At 42.7% G+C, this 26,196-nt stretch overlaps 1 protein-coding gene across 1 annotated transcript in view; it reads left to right on the top strand.

Moving 5' to 3' along the window:
* Positions 1–1,910: 1,910 nt before the first annotated feature.
* Positions 1,911–26,196, top strand: part of LOC117443440 (lysophosphatidylcholine acyltransferase 1-like) — a 78,996-nt gene continuing 54,710 nt past the window's right edge. The window contains exon 1 of the mRNA XM_034079426.1: positions 1,911–2,144. Within this exon, the coding sequence (XP_033935317.1) occupies positions 2,058–2,144 (87 nt within the window). The 5' untranslated portion in view covers positions 1,911–2,057. The remainder of the gene's footprint in view (positions 2,145–26,196) is intronic.

Genomic DNA, 26,196 nt, shown 5'->3' with positions numbered 1-26,196 from the left:
ATAGAATTGTAACTAGTTGTAATGTTTATACTTGATATCAGAAATAGAATTGTAACTAGTTGTAATGTTTATTCTTGATATCAGAAATATAATTTTAACTAGTTGTAATGTTTATTCTTGATATCAGAAATGCGATTTTAACTATAGTGAGATTTGCTGGGAGTTGGAATTTGAACTAGTCAAACTACCAATTTCTGATATCAGTAATTCAATTTGAACCAGATATAAATAAAAATTGAATTATAACTAGTAACAATAGAATTACTGATATCAAAAAAGAATTTGAATTAGTTCAAATTGAATTACTGATATCAGAAATTGGTATTTTTACTAGTTCAAATTCCAACTCCCAGCAAATCTCACTATCGCATTTCTGATATCAAGAATAAACATTACAACTAGTTACAATTCTATTTTTTATATCAGAAATAAAAATGATTTCTAGTAAGAATTGATTTTTTGATATCCTCCATAAATGAATAAAAGCTAAATCGGCTTGTCATACACCTGAGGGTCAGTGAACACCTCGTTTCTATTTAGCAGGTGTAGAAAGCCAGTTTATTTATATAACACTTATTATTGCTGACTGCAGTGGGGTTTGAACCTGCTGTGACCATCTGACCCGAACACCAACGCTAGTTCACTGCGCCACACGCCTCTGCCACTTTCAACTCAAGTGTGCAATTCAAAGTGCTTTACAAAAATGAAATAAATGAAGAGCATTAGGAAGTAGCGCAGCAGAGACATATTCTAAAATGTCATTCAAAAACACTAAAAACACAGAGCCCCTCCTCCAACACACACGCACGCGCACATGACCAATGAGGGCACGAGATCAGTTTGTGCCCAGAGGGAAGGCTGACAGGCAGGTAGGCCGTCCAGTTACTTTAGCCGGGCCGGCTAAACGGATTGGTTGTACGGCTTCTACAGATGACATTTTTTTATGGATTTTTTGTCCATTTAAGAGCATTCCATGGAATATAACAACAAGTGTATCTCGAGCCGGTTTAAGTGTCACCCATATTTGTGAGTTAACAGTCGTCAGTCCATAACGTCTTAAACACTTATAGTTATATATGTTACGAGTTGAACAGGTTAATTTAATCATACAGTTGTTTTGTTTTGGACTTAATTGCATAAATGACACGTGCTTCGAGATTGTGCATGTGCCACCACGCTTCCTTGCCTTCAAAATAAAGGCTCAAACACGACCACTCGCAAATGCTTGAGTTGACCTATCAGCGTAATGCTTTGTCTATTTCAAAATAAAACACATTTTCCAAGTGATAAAACCCATTTTAGGAATGAAAAAATCAATCTGACATAATTTTTTTCGGCTAATGGTATTTTTATTTATTTTTGGGGGAAATCTCAGAATTCTGTCAAAATAACAATTAGTTTGTATTCTCATATTAGCCTTAATCCGTTCAAATGTTACATATATCTCCACACTTTCTTATTGTAACATACAAAGATGTATTTGGGTTAAAATGCCTTTCCCCGTAATTGGAGCTTTATTTTGAAAGAAAATCAATCTGAATTTTTTTTTCCTGCAAAAAATATTTTTGATAATTTTCATTGAGATTATTATTAATTGTTTTTATCTCAGAATTCTGAATTTAATCTAAAAATTATATTGTTTTTTCTCATATAGAAAATGTGTAACCCCTCTCCATACACATTATGTTTACAAAAATGACAATAAAAAGAATATTACAAAAATAAAAACAATTTCAACAAAAACCCTTCTTCCAACGTTACGGGACATTTTGGACAATTTGAGCTTCATTTTGAAATCTCCAACCGGAAGTCACGTTTCTCTCTCTCTCTCTCTCTCTCTCTCTCTCTCTCTCTCTCTCTCTCTCTCTCTCTCTCTCTCTCTCTCCCTCCCTCTCTCGTGTCCTCCCCGCCCCGCCGCATCAGTCTCTCTGGGCAGAGAGAGGGGAGTAAACCGAGGAGGAGAAACGTGCTTTCGACAAACCCTTCTTCCACCGTTACGGGACATTTTGGACTTTTATTTCTTATTCTTTTGAAGGTTTAACTTCCGCTCGTCTGACATGAAGGCAGTAAACAGTCGCGCCTCCACAGTGGGCAGAAACCCCTTCATTCACGAGCTGAAATTCACCATGACAGAAAAGATTACGGTAAGACAATAAAGGTGAATAATGATGAATAAATGACCTGTAATGCTAGGTCAAATGCATGCTGCAAAGTGCATTGTTTGTGTCATGTGTTTGAGTCAACTCGTGAGTTCTGACTGACACATGTTTGGTACACTGATGGTAACTTCTTGCACACTTAATATACATAATACATGTCCTTTAATAAGCGTCAGTTTATGACCACAGACTGCCTGTCTAGGAAATGTAGTTCAACCAGTTTGTCTTGTAGTCAGCGATAGGCTGATAGTTAGCTGGTAGTTTAGACTCATATTCCATGCGTTGAGTACTTCATCAGAGTTAACCTCGTCTTTGTGGCGAAGTATGGTTTTATAAGTCCTAAAAACACCTAATTGATTCAGGAATGTTCGACTAACTTCAGATCTGATTTTATTTCTCACTTTTTCGAAACGGTGAACTTAGCATGAGTGGCTAAGTATGGCTCTATAAGTCCTAAAAACACACACACACACACACACACACACACACACACACACACACACACACACACACACACACACACACACACACACACACACACACACACACACACACACACACACACACAGGGCCGGCCCTCGGCATAGGCAGTATAGGCGAATGCTAAGGGCGCATCAACCCATAGGGGGCGCCGAAAAAAAAAAAAAAGTTAGAAATTAGATTTTTTTTTTTTTTTAAATTTCATAACACAATTTCCCGATTTTGGATCAACAAAGTACATCTTATTATCTTATACTAACATAACTACGTATATATTGCGTACAGCGCCCATAAACTATGGCACCCCCCCCCCCAAATCAAGTTGAACTGCCCCAGCCCCAGGAAAAACCAGAGGTTTATGTGAAATTGTTCTTTTTTTTAAATAATGGTTTTAGTGTGCAATTATAGGTTTTAATTTTGTATTTGTATTCATTTAAAATAAATCAAACTCCCAAAAAACGTACACAGCTTCTGTGTGCTTTTATTAACATTGGAATGTACTGTGTAAGCGGCCGCGAGGGGGAGCTTTAGAGAGCTCTCTGCTGAAAGACTGAGAGGCTCTGATAACCTCAGCTCAGTGAGGTAAAGGCACACCTTTATATGATCATTATAGTTATAAAAAAATAAGAGAACAGGTGAAAAACGGGTATAAAATACTGACAGTACAAAAAAGTTGTTATTAATAAACAAGAATACAGTTTGAAAGGGGAGTGATTTGTAAAATATCCATAAAGGAAAAGAAAATCTGCTTCCAGTTCTGTTTCATCTGGGTGCTGAGAGATGTATCCATAGATCTCCTAATGTTGCTCTCAAAGTGCAGCAGATTGATGCTTTTAACTTCAACATTTAAAAAAAAAAAGTCTTCCCAGGGGTGCATGCCCCTGGACCCCCCTAGAGGAGGTGAGGTCCCCCCCACTTAAATCATGTTCACATGGATAGGAAACTAAATACAGTTGCTCACATCTTGTGTCAATATCTTTCTGTGTTGGTGGTCATGCCACAACCGTGCACGCGTGAATCATAGTGAGTGTCTGCATTTTGGGGGGGGGGGGGGCAGCTAAAATCTTGCCTAGGGTGGCAAATTGGTCAGGGCCGGCCCTGCACACACACACACACACACACACACACACACACACACAGTCCTATAAACAACCTCATATTTAGACTTACTACAGATCTTATTTAATTTTTTCCAAAGAGTTAACTTAGCCTTTGTGGCTTATAAATCCTAAAAACAACCATTTACTTTTGATGTATTGCCTGTTAGCCCCTGAGAGCCGTTGTCAGCGCAGAGATAACATCAACACCTGCATGTCTCTCGATAAAGGAGAGAACCACCAGTTCCCCTCTTCCGTTCTGCCCTATGCAGCCGCAGATAGCGATATGATATAAATACGCTCCACTATATCTGAGTGTCATTATTAGGCCAGCCGCTACCCCACATTCTTTTGATTGCATCTGCCAAGCTTTACTGGAATCTTGATTTGTCCACATTTGTATTTGATGTTCATATCCGCTCACATTTCGACAATTGGATGCAAGAATACGCCCTCCGATTTCTGTGTTTCCCCATCCATTAACTGGCCATTATAACATGCACTTGACTCTCTCTCACTCACTGTTTACACTGGGGTGTTAGCTCAGGGCTAAACAAGCTAACAACGTTTCATGTGTGTTCAGAAAGTAGTTCTCGTTACAACGGATCAGTTTCCTGGATAGCATAGCAGCAGCGAGTGAGTTAAAGTCTGCGTTAAAGTCCCCTATTACACTGTTTCTCATCAATATCTCACATGTTGATGTAGAAGAGACATGAAGAAGAGGGGACACATGGTGATGTAGAAGAGACATGAAGAAGAGGGGACACATGGTGATGTAGAAGAGACATGAAGAAGAGGGGACACGTGTTGATGTAGAAGAGACATGAAGAAGAGGGGACACATGTTGATGTAGAGGAGACATGAAGAAGAGGGGACACATATTGATGTAGAAGAGACATGAAGAAGAGGGGACACATGTTGATGTAGAAGAGACATGAAGAAGAGGGGACACATGTTGATGTAGAAGAGACATGAAGAAGAGGGGACACATGTTGATGTAGAAGAGACATGAAGAAGAGGGGACACATGTTGATGTAGAAGAGACATGAAGAAGAGGGGACACATGGTGATGTAGAAGAGACATGAAGAAGAGGGGACACGTGTTGATGTAGAAGAGACATGAAGAAGAGGGGACACATGTTGATGCAGAAGAGACGTGAAGAAGAGGGGACACATGTTGATGTAGAAGAGACATGAAGAAGAGGGGACACGTGTTGATGTAGAAGAGACATGAAGAAGAGGGGACACGTGTTGATGTAGAAGAGACATGAAGAAGAGGGGACACATGGTGATGTAGAGGAGACATGAAGAAGAGGGGACACATATTGATGTAGAAGAGACATGAAGAAGAGGGGACACATGTTGATGTAGAAGAGACATGAAGAAGAGGGGACACATGTTGATGTAGAAGAGACATGAAGAAGAGGGGACACATGTTGATGTAGAAGAGACATGAAGAAGAGGGGACAGATGTTGATGTAGAAGAGACATGAAGAAGAGGGGACACATGTTGATGTAGAAGAGACATGGAGAAGAGGGGACACATGTTGATGTAGAAGAGACATGAAGAAGAGGGGACACATGTTGATGTAGAAGAGACATGAAGAAGAGGGGACACATGTTGATGTAGAAGAGACATGAAGAAGAGGGGACACATGTTGATGTAGAAGAGACGTGAAGAAGAGGGGACACATGTTGATGTAGAAGAGACATGAAGAAGAGGGGACACATGTTGATGTAGAAGAGACGTGAAGAAGAGGGGACACATGTTGATGTAGAGGAGACATGAAGAAGAGTGGACACATGTTGATGTAGAAGAGACATGGAGAAGAGGGGACACATGTTGATGTAGAAGAGACATGAAGAAGAGGGGACACATGTTGATGTAGAAGAGACGTGAAGAAGAGGGGACACATGTTGATGTAGAAGAGACATGGAGAAGAGGGGACACATGTTGATGTAGAAGAGACATGAAGAAGAGGGGACACATGTTGATGTAGAAGAGACGTGAAGAAGAGGGGACACATGTTGATGTAGAGGAGACATGAAGAAGAGGGGACACATGTTGATGTAGAAGAGACATGGAGAAGAGGGGACACATGTTGATGTAGAAGAGACATGAAGAAGAGGGGACACATGTTGATGTAGAAGAGACGTGAAGAAGAGGGGACACATGTTGATGTAGAGGAGACATGAAGAAGAGTGGACACATGTTGATGTAGAAGAGACATGAAGAAGAGGGGACACATGGTGATGTAGAAGAGACATGAAGAAGAGGGGACACATGTTGATGTAGAAGAGACATGGAGAAGAGGGGACACATGGTGATGTAGAAGAGACATGGAGAAGAGGGGACACATGTTGATGTGGAAGAGACATGAAGAAGAGGGGACACATGGTGATGTAGAAGAGACATGAGGAAGAGGGGACACATGTTGATGTAGAAGAGACATGAGGAAGAGGGGACACATGTTGATGTAGAAGAGACATGAAGAAGAGGGGACACATGGTGATGTAGAAGAGACATGGAGAAGAGGGGACACATGTTGATGTAGAAGAGACGTGAAGAAGAGGGGACACATGTTGATGTAGAAGAGACATGGAGAAGAGGGGACACATGTTGATGTAGAAGAGACATGGAGAAGAGGGGACACATGTTGATGTAGAAGAGACACGGTATTTCTCGAGGCCGAACATTACGGTGAAAGTGCGACACTGTGCTGGCTTGAAGACGGACAGCTGAGGCTTCGTCCTAAATCAAACTCTGAAATCGATGGCCTCTCACATCCATCAAGCAGTGGATCAATATGTCCTCATGCTTGGTGATTGGCGAGCTCTGCGGACACGATGGATGGAGTCCAACGGACCGAGTGAATGAGATATTTCATCTGCTTCACGGTAATATGAAGGTGGCGTGAAACGCACATCCTTGTTTTAGCTACCGCATGGATCCAGAACAACAACTAACGGCAGGTCTGAAGTAGGGCCGCACGATTTGGGGAAATAATGTAATTGCGATTTTTCGGACAGATATTTCGATTGGAGTTGCGATATTAGTTTTTAAGCGACCCAGCGGAAGATTATTGTAAAATGCGGCCATGTCTCCGGCTAGGAATGTCGCATCAACGTCCCGTCTCCAGCACCCCCGCAGCCCGAGCTACGAGTGAAAGAACTAAACTTACATGAAACTTCCGTTGGGTTGCTTTAAAGTCGAGCTTCAGTTTCAGATTCACCCTGTTACGGAGCGTCCACTACAGCTTCAAAAATAGCTTGGAGCTGGGCGTGTCTGGAGCTTGGGGATTTTATTCGAGCAACACGACCAACAACCAATCACATGAATCTCCCGCCCCCGACATACAAAGCAAAAACCCCGGGGATTTTATGGGAGCAATATATATATATATATATATATATATAAATATATAAATATAAATATATAAATATAAATATATATATAAATATATATATATCCCCGTCCACACTACAGCGTCGGAAGCGTCGACAGCTCCACTCTGCCCATTCGCTTTCAACGGGGTGACGTCACGTTGCCTCGCTTTTTCGCCGAACTGAATTGTGGGTAGCAGAGCGGTCCGTCTCCGGCGTCTCCGGCGTCAGAAGTTGAACAATGTTCAACTTCTGACGCCGGAGACGCCGGAGTAGCCAGCGCCAGCCAATCAAATCCCGTTTCTGAAAATCTGACAGCTGAAGCCGTAGCCAATCAAACCGCGTCTAAGCTGGGAGAGATATCCCGCCGTTCATTTCTATATTTCAAAAAAAGTCGGAGTAGAAACTAACTATCGCCGTAGCAACCACCCGGTTTTGTAACCAGACCCTCTTCACCTACCGGGACACAAACCGGAGGAACCAGCATGGAGGGAGGTGGCAGAGGCAGTGGGGGGAACTGGTAGGGTTTCGCCTGTTTGGGGAGTTTATTTATATATATATATTTATATATATATATATATATCTATTGCTCCCATAAAATCCCCGGGGTTTTTGCTTTGTATGTCGGGGGCGGGAGATTCATGTGATTGGTTGTTGGTCGTGTTGCTTGAATAAAACCAGCTCCAAGCTCTTTTTGAAGCTGTAGTGTGGACGCTCCGTTATCACATGAGTCCATGACCTTTCTCTGATGTCTCTACGTATAACACGTGTTGTTGTTTTGAGATATTACACGTGTAGACGCACAGTTGAAATTGCCACCTCGCCATTCTTCCAAAAGCACTTCCCTCAAACGGGTCGCACTGGAAACCAGTCTCACATATGGAGATGTTCTGTGTGTGTCAGGAGGAGGAAGTGCTCTGCCGGCCCATCAGGCTGTTTCTCTGTCGCCTCGGGGTGCCCGCTTCCATTCAGAACAAAACGCAAACCTCAGCGCTCACGAAATTGTCTTTTATTTGCAACTCAGAGAAAAGTGGTGAAACCCATTCTGCCTTGTTGTCCTTTGCTCTCCCCGTAAACCATGCTTTTTACTCTTGGCTTTGTAAAGACTTCACCACTAGCTTGCTGAATGCTGTCAAAAGGCTTCATTAGTCGGTGCTTTTTTAATGCATTTTACAGCAGATTGTAAATAGTTGTGTGTCTCGGCCAGATGACCGTCCAGCGAAGGTAAACTGGAACACGTGTGTGTCTCCAAATGCCTTTAATGTGGCAGGGAGGTGTGTTTTCCCACCTCACACATGTGTGAACCGTGGGACTGTGCACACACACACACGCACACACGCACACACACACGCACACACACACACACACACACACACACGTTTTTCTGACGACTTTGACTTCTTACATGTTGAACCCAAATACCTGTACTTTCTACTTCTTACATGTTGAACTCAAATACCTGTACTTTCTACTTCTCACATGTTGAACCCAAATACCTGTACTTTCTACTTCTTACATGTTGAACTCAAATACCTGTACTTTCTACTTCTCACATGTTGAACCCAAATACCTGTACTTTCTACTTCTCACATGTTGAACCCAAATACCTGTACTTTCTACTTCTTACATGTTGAACTCAAATACCTGTACTTTCTACTTCTTACATGTTGAACTCAAATACCTGTACTTTCTACTTCTCACATGTTGAACTCAAATACCTGTACTTTCTACTTCTTACATGTTGAACTCAAATACACTTCAAAGCCTCTTTACTTTGACTTGAGTAAAGAAGTTTAGTCAGTACTTCTACTTTCACCAGAGTATTTTTAAACACGAGTATCTGCACTTCTACTTGAGTACAGGATGTAAACAATGCCTGAACAAAGTTGCATAGACGCTTACATACGACTGCATGGGGTGTGTGTTCTTGTGTCATATTGAAACGACTCTCGCTGATTGATGGATAAAAACATCCTTCCTGCCGGCGCTCGGTCTTCCTGGAGATTCGTTTTTGTAACTTCTAGCAAACATGTTCAGAATCATACGACACAAACTAGGTCAGCAAGTCGAGCAGAAAGACAGTAGCCGAGTCGCATATTGTTGAACACCGAACATCACACACACACCGAACATCACACACACACTGAACATCACACACACACATCACACACACATGGCTGACAGCTCTTTAGCATGCACACAAATACCTGCAAAGACATTTGATATGGACACTTTGGAAATCTCAACACAAAAAGGTCAGATATTTCTGCCTTAAAGCCTCTCCTACTGGAACACCTATTGGTTGCTTATCGATGTGTCAGCGATATCCCTTTTAGCGATATCCCTGATGTACACAACACCAGAACTGCTGCTGCTATTTCACACACACACACACACACACACACACACACACACACACACACACACACACACACACACACACACACACACACACACACACACACACACACACACACACACACACACACACACACACACACACACACACACACACACACACACACACACACACACACACACACACACACACACACACACACACACACACACACACACACACACACACACACACACACACACACACACACACACACACACACACACACACACACACACACACACACACACACACACACACACCTCCAATTTGTCCCCATAAGGGAGGCGAGTCCCCACACGTGACTGTGTAAACAGATTTAGGTCCCCACAAGTATAGTAATGCTAGGCCACACACACACACACACACACACACACACACACACACACACACACACACACACACACACACACACACACACACACACACACACACACACACACACACACCTCCAATTTGTCCCCATAAGGGAGGCGAGTCCCCACACGTGACTGTGTAAACAGATTTAGGTCCCCACAAGTATAGTAATGCTAGGCCACACACACACACACACACACACACACACACACACACACACACACACACACACACACACACAAAATGTGTCCCCATAAGTATAGTAATGCTAGGCCACACACACCTACAGTGTTCCTGTTTGCAGCCCCTCACTCTTACATGTTAAAATGGCCTCGATGAAGGGGCAACAAAAAGCCAAGAACTAGTTGCTAATTCCTCAAAATGGTTGCCTTCTTCCTGCTGAGTGTCGAGCCCTGTGTGAAACAGGTTCTTCTGCCTTTGTCTAGAACTTGGTGAGCTGCTTGTCTTCACTCCCTTCTTGACACAAAGCCACAAATAACATGACGAAGTAGTTTGGAGTATGCAAGTGAGCGCATTAATTCATTTCATTTATTATTTATTTTATTTATTTTATTTATTTTATTTATTTTATTTATTTTATTTATAATAAATAATAAATAATAAATTTATAAATGTAATATTATAAAATATAAAATATTAAAAATAATAAATTTTATTTATTTTATTTTATTTTAGAGCCGGGACTCGATTACAAAAATGTATCTAATTAATTACAGGCTTTGTAATTAATTAATCGAAATTAATCGCATTTTTAATCAAATATACATATTTGACCTGAGAACAGTGAGAAGCAGTTTCCACATGGATTTTACTCCAAGTGGTCTACAGTGCAAGTGCATGACATTAAGGATTTTGGCCCTGTGGGCCATCTAAGCTAATCTACAGATGGCGCTGAGCCCAATAGAGAATGCCCTGAAAAATGCACGCGGACGAAATAGCACGAAGGGTTTGGGGGGCCTCCCCCTAGAACATTTAGATGTTTGCAGGTCTTAGATGCTGTCCGGTTCTCTAGACTGAATTATAAGATGAACCACCACAATATTATATTGTACAATTTCAATTTTATTCTTCATTTCACTTGTTTGTTTGTTCTTGTTTGTGTTTGCTCGCTTGCATGCCCTGCATAGCTTTAAGAAATACTTAAGTTGTCGGTCAAAACACTTTCCATCTGATGAAGGCATTTGGAAAAAAAAGTAGAAAAAAGTAGAACACATTACATTCAGTTGTAACTGCCGAAACAAACATTATTTACACTATTATGGCCCCTGTTAAAAATGTGTGTAATGTTACCGACTGTAAGGTGGTCGAACGAATGCCTCCTCATCCGGAAGCTGACCGAGCAGACCCGAGCAGCAGTCGAGAGGAGCCGAGCGCATCCGCCAAGCACACGTCAGAGTTCCGGTTAGTCGGCAAATCTAAATATCTTCGGTCAAAATAATTTCCCTTTAGAGCAATACCGCTTCAGTTGCGCCACTTATGTGACAGACAAGAAGAGTATGAGACAGACAAGAAGAGTCAACTCTAATGTCTAACACTTGATGTGGATAAAGAGATGTCCTGGATGGGTTGATTGTGCGTTGATCTGTTGGTAATGCCTCGGGGCTCCGGTGGGCATGTAAACAAATGCATAATGCTGCGCTATACTTTGCGGCCTCATCCAGTTGCATAGCGACACTTATTGTGTAGTTGTCTTTTAATAAGCAGGTAGTCCTATCATTAGCTAGAACTAGCTGGATCTGATCGATATGGACATAAACGCGAGTGAAGTCTAATCTGACGAGAGAGAGATCAGCTGCTGCTGACGAGTCGAGACTCGACACGCAGCTCTGCATGATCACATGCAGCGGTGAGCGGAACAAAACACACACTTCAGGTTAGAATATCACACGTAGCTATTTTAATTACCTCTCAAACTACCGTAACTAGTTGTAGATATGTTTAGTTTCACTGTCGGGTCACTGATTACTGATCCGCGAGCTGCATGATACTGGCATGATGGATTGCCCAATCGGGCAACCAGCAGGTGAGGCTTCGTTGCCCGAGCTAAACACTAGAAGGCCCCGGGCCATCGGGCAGTCCTTAATGTCGAGCCCTGTATTAGTGAGCCAGGGAGTTGGGTATTCTCTCAGACGTGGACTGACTCATCCTGGCCCTGAAACCAGTCATCTGGTTGAGTGTGGGTTGGGTCAGGGTGTGGTTCCTTGCACTCGGAGTCGGGCTAACGTCCACGCTAGCTGCTACATGCTTTGCATTTAGGTGATACTTTAGGCTTGATGAGCTGCGGTGATATGCAAATTCTTTTTCCCATCCACGGGGCGACCAAAGCGTCTCATCAGCTTGTTCGTTCATGTTTGACTATTGTTCACCGTGGTTTGTTGTTGTTTGAAGTCCCATGCTGAAGTCATGAACGTTAGTCGGTGCTCCAGTATAATCGGTACGCCTGAAACTCATCCAGTGAGAAACGTTCCGCTGTGCAAAAATAAGTGCGATTAAAATGCGTTAATTTTTGTGTAATTAATTAATCTTAATTAACGCGTTAAAGTCCCGGCCCTATTTTATTTTATTTATTTTATTTATTTTATTTATTTTATTTATTTTATTTATTTTATTTATTTTATTTATTTATTTATTTATTTATTTTATTTAATTTATTTTATTTTATTTTATTTTATTTTATTTTATTTCATTTATTTCATTTATTTCATTTATTTCATTTATTTCATACAATTAAATAGAAACATGCAACATACAGCACTGGACATCTTAATAAAAAACAAACCGAACAATAATACAAAACAGAACCTTTGTCTTTACACCTTTCTGACACACACCCTAAAGCTATATGACAATCAGTATTTCGTGTGAGTGCTTCCTGAAATCCGAGAACACCTCGTTTTGCTCATTAAAACAATTAAAACAGGGCAATTCGCCTTCCCTGCAGGTATCGAGCACTTACACATCTTATAGGACTCTGCAGGGGGCGTGGGGACGTCTCTGTGGAAAAGTAAGGGACCTATAGGTTAGAATCACAGCAGGTCTGAACAAGAGGATGAACATCATTTAGATTAATGAATTTCATATACAATAATAATACATTTGATTTATATAGCACACTTTAAAGACAACGTCATCTCAAGGTGCTTCACAAAGCTATAAGGAGAAAATAATAAAATAAAAAGATATCTAAAGGGGGATATTGAGTACAATATGGTATATAAAAGAAAATGCATCCAGCTGTCTGTGGAATTGATCCGACTGTAAGAGATGAACAATTATGCAATAATATTATTGCCATTTGGTCAAGAAATGGATTTCTAGGCCCCCAAAACAATTACTTGTATACATTTTGTAGTGGTCAGATTTTGGTAGCCTAATGGCGCATTTCCACTACAGCGCGGTTTAAGCGTGCCGGTACTTTTTCACAGTTTTCTGGCTCTCCAAAATCGCGGTTCTTTCCGGGCCAACAACCGGGCTGAGTCTGCTGAACTGCTGAACACTTTCCATCTGATGAAGGCAAATGCCTTCCCAGATGGAAAAAAGTAGAAAACATTACATTCAGTTGTAACTGCCAAAACAAACATCCATCCATCCATCTTCTCCCGCTTATCCGTGGTCGGGTCGCGGGGGTAGCAGTTCCAGCAGAGAGTCCCAAACTTTCTTTTCCCTGGCGACATCAACCAGCTCTGACTGGGGGGTCCCAAGGCGCCCCCAGGCCAGCGAAGAGATATAATCCCTCCACCTGGTCCTAGGTCTACCCCTTGGTCTCCTCCCAGCTGGACGTGCCTGGAACACCTCCCTAGGGAGGCGCCCAGGTGGCATCCTAACTAGGTGCCCGAACCACCTCAACTGGCTCCTTTCGACGCGAAGGAGGAGCGGCTCAACTCCGAGTCCCTCCCTGATGACCGAACTTCTCACCTTATCTCTAAGGGAGACGCCAGCCACCCGGCGGAGGAAACCCATCTCGGCCGCTTGTATCCAAAACAAACATTATTTACACTATTATGGCCCCTGTTAAAAATGTGTGTAATGTTACCGACTGTAAGGTGGTCGAACGAATGCCTCCTCATCCGGAAGCTGACCGAGCAGACCCGAGCAGCAGTCGAGAGGAGCCGAGCGCATCCGCGAAGCACACGTCAGAGTTCCCGTTAGCCGGCAAATCTAAATATCTTCGGTCAAAATAATTTCCCTTTAGAGCAATACCGCTTCAGTTGCGCCACTTATGTGACAGACAAGAAGAGTATGAGACAGACAAGAAGAGTCAACTCTAATGTCTAACACTTGATGTGGATAAAGAGATGTCCTGGATGGGTTGATTGTGCGTTGATCTGTTGGTAATGCCTCGGGGCTCCGGTGGGCATGTAAACAAATGCATAATGCTGTGCTATACTTTGTGGCCTCATCCAGTTGCATAGCGACACTTATTGTGTAGTTGTCTTTTAATAAGCAGGTAGTCCTATCATTAGCTAGAACTAGCTGCATCTGATCGATATGGACATACACGCGAGTGAAGTCTAATCTGACGGGAGAGAGAGATCAGCTGCTGCTGACGAGTCGAGACTCGACACGCAGCTCTGCATGATCACATGCAGCGGTGAGCGGAACAAAACACACACTTCAGGTTAGAATATCACACGTAGCTATTTTAATTACCTCTCAAACTACCGTAACTAGTTGTAGATATGTTTAGTTTTACTGTCGGGTCACTGATTACTGATCCGCGAGCTGCATGATACTGGCATGATGGATTGCCCAATCGGGCAACCAGCAGGTGAGGCTTCGTTGCCCGAGCTAAACACTAGAAGGCCCCGGGCCATCGGGCAGTCCTTAATGTCGAGCCCTGTATTAGTGAGCCAGGGAGTTGGTTATTCTCTCAGACGTGGACTTACTCATCCTGGCCCTGAAACCAGTCATCTGGTTGAGTGTGGGTTGGGTCAGGGTGTGGTTCCTTGCACTCGGAGTCGGGCTAACGTCCACGCTAGCTGCTACATGCTTTGCATTTAGGTGATACTTTAGGCTTGATGAGCTGCGGTGATATGCACATTCTTTTTCCCATCCACGGGCCGACCAAAGCGTCTCATCAGCTTGTTCGTTCATGTTTGACTATTGTTCACCGTGGTTTGTTGTTGTTTGAAGTCCCATGCTGAAGTCATGAACGTTAGTCGGTGCTCCAGTATAATCGGTACGCCTGAAACTCATCCAGTGAGAAACGTTCCGCTGTGCAAAAATAAGTGCGATTAAAATGCGTTAATTTTTGTGTAATTAATTAATCTTAATTAACGTGTTAAAGTCCCGGCCCTATTTTATTTTATTTATTTTATTTATTTTATTTATTTTATTTATTTTATTTATTTTATTTATTTTATTTATTTTATTTATTTTATTTAATTTATTTAATTTATTTATTTTATTTTATTTTATTTTATTTCATTTATTTCATTTATTTCATTTATTTCATACAATTAAATAGAAACATGCAACATACAGCACTGGACATCTTAATAAAAAACAAACCGAACAATAATACAAAACAGAACCTTTGTCTTTACACCTTTCTGACACACACCCTAAAGCTATATGACAATCAGTATTTCGTGTGAGTGCTTCCTGAAATCCGAGAACACCTCGTTTTGCTCATTAAAACAATTAAAACAGGGCAATTCGCCTTCCCTGCAGGTATCGAGCACTTACACATCTTATAGGACTCTGCAGGGGGCGTGGGGACGTCTCTGTGGAAAAGTAAGGGACCTATAGGTTAGAATCACAGCAGGTCTGAACAAGAGGATGAACATCATTTAGATTAATGAATTTCATATACAATAATAATACATTTGATTTATATAGCACACTTTAAAGACAACGTCATCTCAAGGTGCTTCACAAAGCTATACGGAGAAAATAATAAATACAAATATATCTAAAGGGGGATATTGAATACAATATGGTATATAAAAGAAAATGCATCCAGCTGTCTGTGGAATTGATCCGACTGTAAGAGATGAACAATTATGTAATCACATTATTGCCATTTGGTCAATAAATGGATTTCTAGGCCCCCAAAACAATTACTTGTATACATTTTGTAGTGGTCAGATTTTGGTAGACTAATGGCGCATTTCCACTACAGCGCGGTTTAAGCGTGCCCGGCCGTTTTTGGTTGCGTTTCCACTCGGCGTAGTTCCGGCTAGCGGGTACTTTTTCACAGTTTTCTGGCTCCAATCGAGGTTCTTTCCGGGCCAACAACCGGGCTGAGTCGGGCTGAGTATGCTAAACTAGTGAGAGAACCGCTGGCAACTCCAACAAGATGAACATATTTGACCGTGATTTAATTATAATACACGTTTCAAAATTATGCCGAAGTAACAACACACTGATACCGGTTAGTAAGAACCATGAATTAATGCTTTGACGAGTCTGCAGACAGACGGCAGAGAAACCTTTTAAAATGTGTTTTCTGAATGGAGATCGGCTAAGCTAACGTTGTATACGCTCCGACCGTCCACACTCACAACAACGGCCTACAGACATGAATAAACCAGCGACTGTATCCTCCATGACACAGACAGTCTGTGGTTTGGACTGGTTTAACTTCTGTCTAGTTTCTGAACAGATATGAGGAGCTGTGAGCTCTGAGGGCTAACAGCTAACGGCTGTGTTGGTTTTCTGTGGTTCTCATTGAAGATGACGTCACGGCTCCGCCTACACTGCGTTACTATAGTTACCGCCCCAGTTCCTAAACTGTAATGGAAACGCAGCATAAAGTGAGCCGGGCCTACCAAGGCCTAACTGTACCGTACTAAGCCGAGCGAGGCCCTGCAGTGGAAATGCACCATTAGTATGTTATTAAGTTCACCTGATACTACAATAATCCATTGAGAAACCTTTTGTGCAGTGACGAGTCCTACAAACCAGGAAGTGAGTCAGCACTTTACCACTTCCTGTTCCCTCGTCTCAGAGCCAATGGGATCTCTCCATGGGTTGTGGAAAATATCTGAACTAAGGTCTGAGGTTGAGACGCATTGAAGAGACGGATCACGTTTTGTTCTACGACATTAAACCATCAGCAGTGTCCCCGCTGGTGATTTCTGAAGAGTGGACGTGTCTGAGAAACGATGGTTGTTACCGAGCGGCTGAACAGGACTACAGAAGTCGTGGAGGCCGTTGTACGTCATTACGTCGAACACGTAAACACTCCTCTGAGTTAGTTTCTGTGCTGCTTGAAAGCCAGTCCCTGCCTCCTGCAGACTGTTCAGACAAACGCTTCAACTCGTTCCGTTTAGAATCTGTAGCTTGAATCTGGATCTGAAGTCGGCGTGACGTTGAAGTCGTGCTGCTGGACTCGCTGTAGCTCCTTTGTAGCATCACGTTAGCTTCTGGACATCAGATTTATGATTGGAACATTGTAAAAGCAGACGTGTGGAGATTATCCGGCTGAACAAAACGTGCATTCATCAAACAGGTTCGTTTCCACAGATCTTATTTCGAGCTATTTTCCAAAATCCTCTGGAGAAATCCGTTGCTTTTTTGTCGAGGGAACCGGAAGCTTCCTTCCAGGTAAATACGTCCTCCCTGCACCGCTCTACTTGCAGCTGACTATAAACAAATATCGCCGTACGGCTGAACTCATCCCAAATAAAGCGACGTTATGTCAAATTTTTCCTACATCCGTTTGTCCCGACTGAAATGTTGTATCGCAACAACTTTTGCAACTTTAACGACATTCTATTTCCCCAAAGGATGAAGTCTACCCATGACGGTGATCCCCTAACTTTACCTCTATTTTGATTGTACTTAAATATGTTAGAAATATGCAGTTTCCCTAGAATGTGAATCCTACTGATTTTGGTAATGCCCAACTTCGCTCCAACACAGTGCTTCTCAAAGTGTGGTCCCGCGGACCACTGGTGGTCCGTGAGCGCCCCCTAGTGGTCCGTGAGTATATTGGTAACATTTCTCATTTGAAATAAATACATTTATTTAAGTTTTTCCCACTCTCGCGGGAATATCTCCGCAATGGAACGAGCTTAAGTTTCACTTTCGATTGCATGAAATAGCCCAGATAAACACCTTCATCACACATGTGGCCACTTGTTTGTACCATTTTCAGGCGATTTGTAAAAAACGATATGTTTTTGGATATTTGTGGAGTTAGGTGGTCCGGGAGTGTTTTTTTTTTATTGGTTAAGTGGTCCTTGGTATGAAAAAGTTTGAGAAACACTGCTCTAACACAACCAACAAGTCCAAATCGTTACTGGTTTAATAATAATAATAATAATAGCTTTGATTTCTATAGCGCCTTTCAAGGGACCCAAGGTCGCTTTACAAGTAGTAGGGCAGACAACAAACATAACAAAAGTCAGACAGACAAAACAACAGATCGATTAGGGGCCGAAAGCCTTGGCAGACAGATGGGACTTGAGGGTCCTTTGAAGGCGTCCAGTGTGGGGATGTTGCGAATCTCCGCGGGGAGAGCGTTCCAGAGGGTGGGGGCTGCCACGCTGAAGGCTCTGTCCCCGAAGGTTCGCAGTTTGGTGCGGGGGGTGGTGAGCAGGCCAGAGTCTGAGGACCGCAGGTTCCGGGGTGGGGCATGCGGGCGAAGGATGTCCGATAGGTACTGGGGGGCATGGAGGGACTTGTAGGTAAGGAGGAGGACTTTGTAGGTGATGCGGGACTTGACTGGCAACCAGTTTAGTAAAATATTTCAACATCATCGCGATAGTTTGCAGATATTCATGTTCCCGGAGCAAAGTCTGACTTTTCCTCCAGTTCCGTTGCTGGTTTTTTAATAACACATCTCATGGATGTATTGGATGGATTGCCGTGATATTTGGTTCAGCCCAAGTTCCTCAGATGAACTGGTTTTTGATTATTAATTGGATTACCAGTAGAGTTACACATAATAATAAAAAAGTATCATTTATAATGGGAAATGGTCTTTTACCTGTGATTGACTCTGTGGCCGTTTCTCAATCGTGAGGAAACTGGCTTCCAAGCCAATATTTCAAGCATGCTACGTCATCGAGTGTCGCCGAAGTACTGTTCCAATCTCCAGCATACTTGGAATTCCACCGAGGCCACGTCCTTGGTTTGGGGGTAATTTCGAGCTGCACATGGGTGGACTTCGCATCCTTATAATCCCACAATGCTTTGCGCACGGACCAATTTTCCCAAATCTGTGGTGGAAAATGTAAGAGGCGGGGCTTCTCATATGACGCACACCTGCACACTTGCTCACCTGTTCCACTCTTCGTTTTCCGAATGCCAGGAAGGATTCTTGCCTCGCTTCTGAAGGAAGTGACTCGGAAGACATGTGCTACCAAGCAAGCGTCCTCGACATTGAGAAACGGCCTTTGTCGACATGAGTTGAAAGCTTATCTCTGCTTTGCTGGTCTTGATGGATGAACAAAGGCTTTGTGATCAAATGTGATATTTACACTTTGAAGTGCAGACTGCTGGAATGAAATCAAAATCAGAAGTAGTATGTTGAAAATATAAAAGAAGAAAGGATTTCGAGGGCTAAAAAATAGTACAGAACAAATCAGAACACAACTTTAAAGCTGTTATCTTCTCCGAGTGAGCATGAAGGGAAGTGGTATTTTTACATTTACAAATAGTCGGGGCGGAGGAAGGGCCTGATGCTGTCATGACAACCTGAGATTTGCTCCAAGACTCAAAGGTTTATTGTCATATAAATCTGACCTGAGCTCATCCACAATGCAACATATATAATAACATACAACATGGTGCAAAAAGTCTATACACATGTAAATAGAATATATGTACAAGAACGAATATAGAATTAAATATGTACATAAAGACAAATCAACACACATGGATGATAATGTAAAAACAACATTGAGAATATCGTACAATGACGAGATGAATGGGTACAAAACAGCGACGACGCAAATACGTTCAAATTCCAGGTCCATGAGGAAGTTTAAAACCAGTCCTACCTGTACGCTGTCCGAAAGAGGAACGTCTTCAGCCTACTCCTAAATGCGTGGATATGATGATAATGCATGCTTAAACATAGCCAATGAGGACAGGGATCTGACGGCAGCAGGTCAAGTATCCCAATCTGCCTTTAAACATCACCGCTCGTCTGGCTATAGATGCTTTTGCAGAAGGGACAGAGAAATAAATCTGGACTGAGCGTCTAACTTGATAATTTGACGAGTACGGTACAAAATACTGCTTTAGATCAGGGGGATAGTTAAAGTAAATGCATTTAAATATAAGTTGAAGCCAATGCATTTCATCTTTGAAGGCCATTTAACGAACAATGTGTACGAAAGGGGCAACTGTTCGGAAACATCTCCCTGGTCCCCGGCTTGAGCTTCAGCCTCAGGATCCATGTTTCTGAAGATGGAGGAATGCTAGTTATTCTATGTCCTAATCATACATCCTGTCATGAAAAAAATCCTGACTTTTTTTCCCCAAAATTCTGACTTTTTCTCAAAATCTAAAAAATTATGATTTTTTTTCCTCAAAATTCTGACCTTTTCTAAAAATCATGAATTTTTCTCAAAATCATGACTTTTTCTGAATATTTAAAATGTCAATAATCACTGTTCCCCGGCTTGAGCTTCAGCCTCAGGATCCATGTGTCTGGGATCCTCTCCAGAAGGGAAGGAGTCATCACATACAGAGACTAGTTCCTGAGCAGTGTCCTTCACATGCTGATATCCAAGAGAGGGAGTCACACAGTCACAAGATGGAGGAATACCGGTTCTTGTAATCATACATCCTGTCATGAACAAAAATACCTTTTTCTCAACATTTTGGCTTTTTTCTGAAAATCTAAGAAATCTGACTTTCTCTCAAGATTCAGACTTTGTCTAAAAATGTGGACTTTTTCTCAAAATTCTGTCTTTTTTCCTCCAAATTTTTCTCACAATCTGGTATTTTTTTCTCAAAATCAAAAATTCGGACTTTTTTCAAAATTATATATTTTTTCCTCAAAATTCTTACATTTTCTCAAAATTTAAAAAATCTGACTTTTTCTGAATATTAAAAATGTCAATAACCCCTGGTCCCCGGCTTGAGCTTCAGCCTCAGGATCCATGTGTCTGGGATCCTCTCCAGAAGGGAAGGAGTCATCACATACAGAGACTAGTTCCTGAGCAGTGTCCTTCACATGCTGATATCCAAGAGAGGGAGTCACACAGTCACAAGATGGAGGAATAGAAAGCAGTATCGATGTTTACTTCAGATTAGCTCCACGTCAGAAATGAGCATGCTTGATGTCTCTCTCCATAGAGGCTGAGTCATCATGTTCATCACATAGCTATCATCTGCCTCAAACAGTCTATTAGAGGCTGTGTTAAGTGGAGCGAGATCGGTGCGTTGTGGTAGACACATCACAATAGGTAGCGAATCGGGAAGTATAAAAAAACCCTTTCCCCGCCTGCCTCCTGAGGAAATGTCAGCGGATCCTCCCAGATTGGATTGTTTAGTGATGATGATGATGAGTTCTTGGGGGGGTGGGAGCGCTAAAGCATCATACATCTCCCCCATACTGTTTATTTATTAATACAGCCCTGCAGAGTGCACCTGGGATCCTCTGGAGAGAAGACCACGAAGGGAAATGTGGAGTGGGAAAAAGGGGGGAGGGGATGGACACGAAAAAGCACATCAATGCAAAGTAGGGGGAAACATTTGAAGGTACGCGGCGTGATAAATGAAGTCTTCATCCTCTTTTCCTCCGTACCCACATCTCTAAAAACGGGGGAACAACGAGCGGATCCAGATGTGCGTCCGATATGACGTAATATCTGAAATGTGGGGCGGGGGCTTTACACCCACGGGCCAATCAGAAACGTTGCTATCAAAAAATTGATGACGTGTTTTGGACGTAATATGGTCTGTGTTTACATTAGCGTCGCTAACACTCAGGAGCTAACCTGTGCTGGAGAGAGTGTGTGTAAAGAAGGCAGGAAGTAAAGAAAGGAAACTCGCCCTTCAAACGAGAAAAAGGTCCTATTTCTGATTGGCTAGGCGGATTGCAACCACGCCCCATTTTATTATCCTCGCATTAGCATTATTAGCATTAGCATTAGCCCAGCGCACCAAGCACATGTTGATGTAGAAGAGACATGAAGAAGAGGGGGACACATGTTGATGTAGAAGGAGACATGGAGAAGAGGGGACACATTTATGTAGAAGAGACATGGAGAAAGAGGGGGACACGTGTTGATGTAGAAGAGACATGAAGACGGAGGGGACACATGTTGATGAAGAAGAGACATGAAGAAGAGGGGACACATGTTGATGTAGAAGAGACATGAAGAAGAGAGGACACATGTTGATTAGAAGAGACATGAAGAAAGAGGGGACACGTGTTGATGTAGAAGAGACATGGAGAAGAGGGGACACATGTTGATGTAGAAGAGACATGGAGAAGAGGGGACACATGTTGATGTAGAAGCGACATGAAGAAGAGGGGACACATGTTGATGTAGAAGAGACATGAAGAAGAGGGGACACATGTTGATGTAGAAGAGACATGAAGAAGAGGGGACACATGTTGATGTAGAAGAGACATGGAGAAGAGGGGACACATGTTGATGTAGAAGAGGACATGGAGAAGAGGGGACACATGTTGATGTAGAAGAGACATGAAGAAGAGGGGACACATGTTGATGTAGAAGAGACATGAAGAAGAGGGGACACATGTTGATGTAGAAGAGACATGGAGAAGAGGGGACACATTGTTGATGTAGAAGAGACATGAAGAAGAGGGGACACTTGTTGATGTAGAAGAGACATGGAGAAGAGGGGACACATGTTCATGTAGAAGAGACATGAAGAAGAGGGGACACATGTTGATGTAGAAGAGACATGAAGAAGAGGGGACACATGTTGATGTAGAAGAGACGTGAAGAATAGGGGACACATGTTGATGTAGAAGAGACATGAAGAAGAGGGGACACAGTTTGATGTAGAAGAGACACGAAGAAGAGGGGACACATGTTGATGTAGAAGAGACATGAAGAAGAGGCGACACGTGTTGATGTAGAAGAGACATGAAGAAGAGGGGACACGTGTTTATGTAGAAGAGACATGAAGAAGAGGGGACACACGTTGATGAAGAAGAGGGGGACACATGTTTGATGTAGAAGAGACATGAAGAGAGGAGACACATGTTGATGTAGAAGAGACATGAAGAAGAGGGGACACACGTTGATGAAGAAGAGGGGACACATGTTGATGTAGAAGAGACATGAAGAAGAGGGAGACACATGTTCATGTAGAAGAGACATGAATAAGAGGGGACACATGTTGATGTAGAAGAGACGTGAAGAAGAGGGGACACATGGTGATGTAGAGGAGACGTGAAAAAGAGGGGTACCACATGTTGATGTAGAAGAGACATGAGAAGAGGGGACACATGTTGATGTAGAAGAGACAGTGAAGAAGAGGGGACACATGTTGATGTAGAAGAGACATGGAGAAGAGGGGACACATGTTGATGTAGGAGACATGAAGAAGAGGGGACAATGTTGATGTAGAGAGACATGAAGAAGAGGGGACACATGTTGATGTAGAAGAGACATGGAAGAAGAGGGGGACACATTTGATGTAGAAGAGACATGAAGAAGAGGGGACACAATGTTGATGTAGAAGAGACATGAAGAAGAAGGGGACACATGTTGATGTAGAAGAGGACATGAAGAAGAGGGGACACATGTTGATGTAGAAGAGACGTGGAAGAAGGGGGGACACATGTTGATGTAGAAGAGACATGAAGAAGAGGGGACACATGTTGATGTAGAAGAGACATGAAGAGAGGGGACACATGTTGATGTAGAAGAGACATGAAGAAGAGGGGACACATGTTGATGTAGAGGAGACGTGAAGAAGAGGGGACACATGTTGATGTAGAAGAGACCGTGAAGAAGAGGGGACACATGTTGATGTAGAGGAGACGTGAAGAAGAGGGGGACACATGTTGATGTAGGAGAGACATGAAGAAGAGGGGACACATGTTGATGTAGAAGAGACATGAAGAAGAGGGGGACACATGTTGATGTAGAAGAGACGTGAAGAAGAGGGGACACATGTTGATGTAGAAAGAGACAGTGAAGAAGAGGGGACACATGTTGATGTAGGAGAGACATGAAGAAGAGGGGACACATGTTGATGTAGAAGAGACATGGAGAAGAGGGGACACATGTTGATGTAGAAGAGACATGAAGAAGAGGGGACACATGTTGATGTAGGAGAGACATGAAGAAGAGGGGGACACATGTTGATGTAGAAGAGACAGTGAAGAAGAGGGGACACATGTTGATGTAGAAGAGACATGAAGAAGAGGGGACACATGTTGATGTAGAAGAGACAGTGAAGAAGAGGGGACACATGTTGATGTAGAAGGAGACATGGAGAAGAGGGGACACATGTTGATGTAGAGGAGACATGAAGAAGAGGGGACACATGTTGATGTAGAAGAGACATGAAGAAGAGGGGACACATGTTGATGTAGAAGAGACAGTGAGAAGAGGGGACACATGTTGATGTAGAAGGAGACATGAAGAAGAGGGGACACATGTTGATGTAGAAGAGACAGTGAAGAAGAGGGGACACATGTTGATGTAGGAGAGACATGAAGAAGAGGGGACACATGTTGATGTAGAAGAGACATGAAGAAGAGGGGACACATGTTGATGTAGGAGAGACACTGAAGAAGAGGGGACACATGTTGATGTAGAAGAGACATGAGAAGAGGGGACACATGGTGATGTAGAAGAGACATGAGAAGAGGGGACACATGTTGATGTAGAAGAGACATGGAGGAAGAGGGGACACATGTTGATGGTGGAAGAGACATGAGAAGAGGGGACACATGTTGATGTAGAAGAGACATGAGAAGAGGGGACACATGTTGATGTAGAAGAGACATGAAGAAGAGGGGACACATGTTGATGTAGAAGAGACATGAAGAAGAGGGGACACATGTTGATGTAGAAGAGACATGAAGAAGAGGGGACACATGTTGATGTAGAGAGACGTGAAGAAGAGGGGACACATGTTGATGTAGAAGAGACAGTGAAGAAGAGGGGACACATGTTGATGTAGAAGAGACATGAAGAAGAGGGGACACATGTTGATGTAGAAGAGACATGAAGAAGAGGGGACACATGTTGATGTAGAAGAGACGTGAAGAAGAGGGGACACATGTTGATGTAGAAGAGACATGAGAATAGGGGACACATGTTGATGTAGAAGAGACATGAGAAGAGGGGACACATGTTGATGTAGAAGAGACATGAAGAAGAGGGGACACATGTTGATGTAGAAGAGACATGAAGAAGAGGGGACACATGTTGATGTAGAAGAGACAGTGAAGAAGAGGGGACACATGTTGACGTAGAGAGACGTGAAGAAGAGGGGACACATGTTGATGTAGAAGAAACATGAAGAAGAGGGGACACATGTTGATGTAGAGGAGACGTGAAGAAGAGGGGACACATGAGGGGACACATGTTGATGTAGAAGAGACATGAAGAAGAGGGGACACATGTTGATGTATGAAGAGACATGAAGAAGAGGGGACACATGTTGATGTAGAAGAGACTGGAAGAAGAGGGGACACATGTTTGATGTAGAAGAGACATGAAGAAGAGGGGACACATGTTGATGTAGAGGAGACGTGAAGAAGAGGGGACACATGTTGATGTAGAAGAGACATTGAAGAAGAGGGGACACATGTTGATGTAGAAGAGACATGAAGAGAGGGACACATGTTGATGTAGGAAGAGACATGGAGAAGAGGGGACACATGTTGATGTAGGAGAGACGTGAGAAGAGGGGACACATGTTGATGTAGAAGAGACGTGAAGAAGAGGGGACACATGTTGATGTAGAGGAGACGTGAAGAAGAGGGGACACATGTTGATGTAGGAGAGACATGAAGAAGAGGGGACACATGTTGATGTAGAAGAGACATGGAGAAGAGGGGACACATGTTGATGTAGAAGAGACATGAAGAAGAGGGGACACATGTTGATGTAGGAGAGACATGGAGAAGAGGGGACACATGTTGATGTAGAAGAGACATGAAGAGAGGACACATGTTGATGTAGAAGAGACACGGAGAAGAGGGGACACATGTTGATGTAGAAGAGACCGGAGAAGAGGGACACATGTTGATGTAGAAGACATGAAGAAGAGGGGACACATGTTGATGTCGAAGAGACATGGAGAAGAGGCGACACATGTTGATGTAGAAGAGACATGAAGAAGAGGGGACACATGTTGATGTGGAGAGACGTGAAGAAGAGGGGACACATGTTGATGT

Source organism: Pseudochaenichthys georgianus, unplaced genomic scaffold (assembly GCF_902827115.2).
Source record: "Pseudochaenichthys georgianus unplaced genomic scaffold, fPseGeo1.2 scaffold_613_arrow_ctg1, whole genome shotgun sequence".
Classification (NCBI taxonomy): Eukaryota; Metazoa; Chordata; class Actinopteri; order Perciformes; family Channichthyidae; genus Pseudochaenichthys; species Pseudochaenichthys georgianus.
This window is presented reverse-complemented; position numbering and strand designations above follow the sequence as displayed.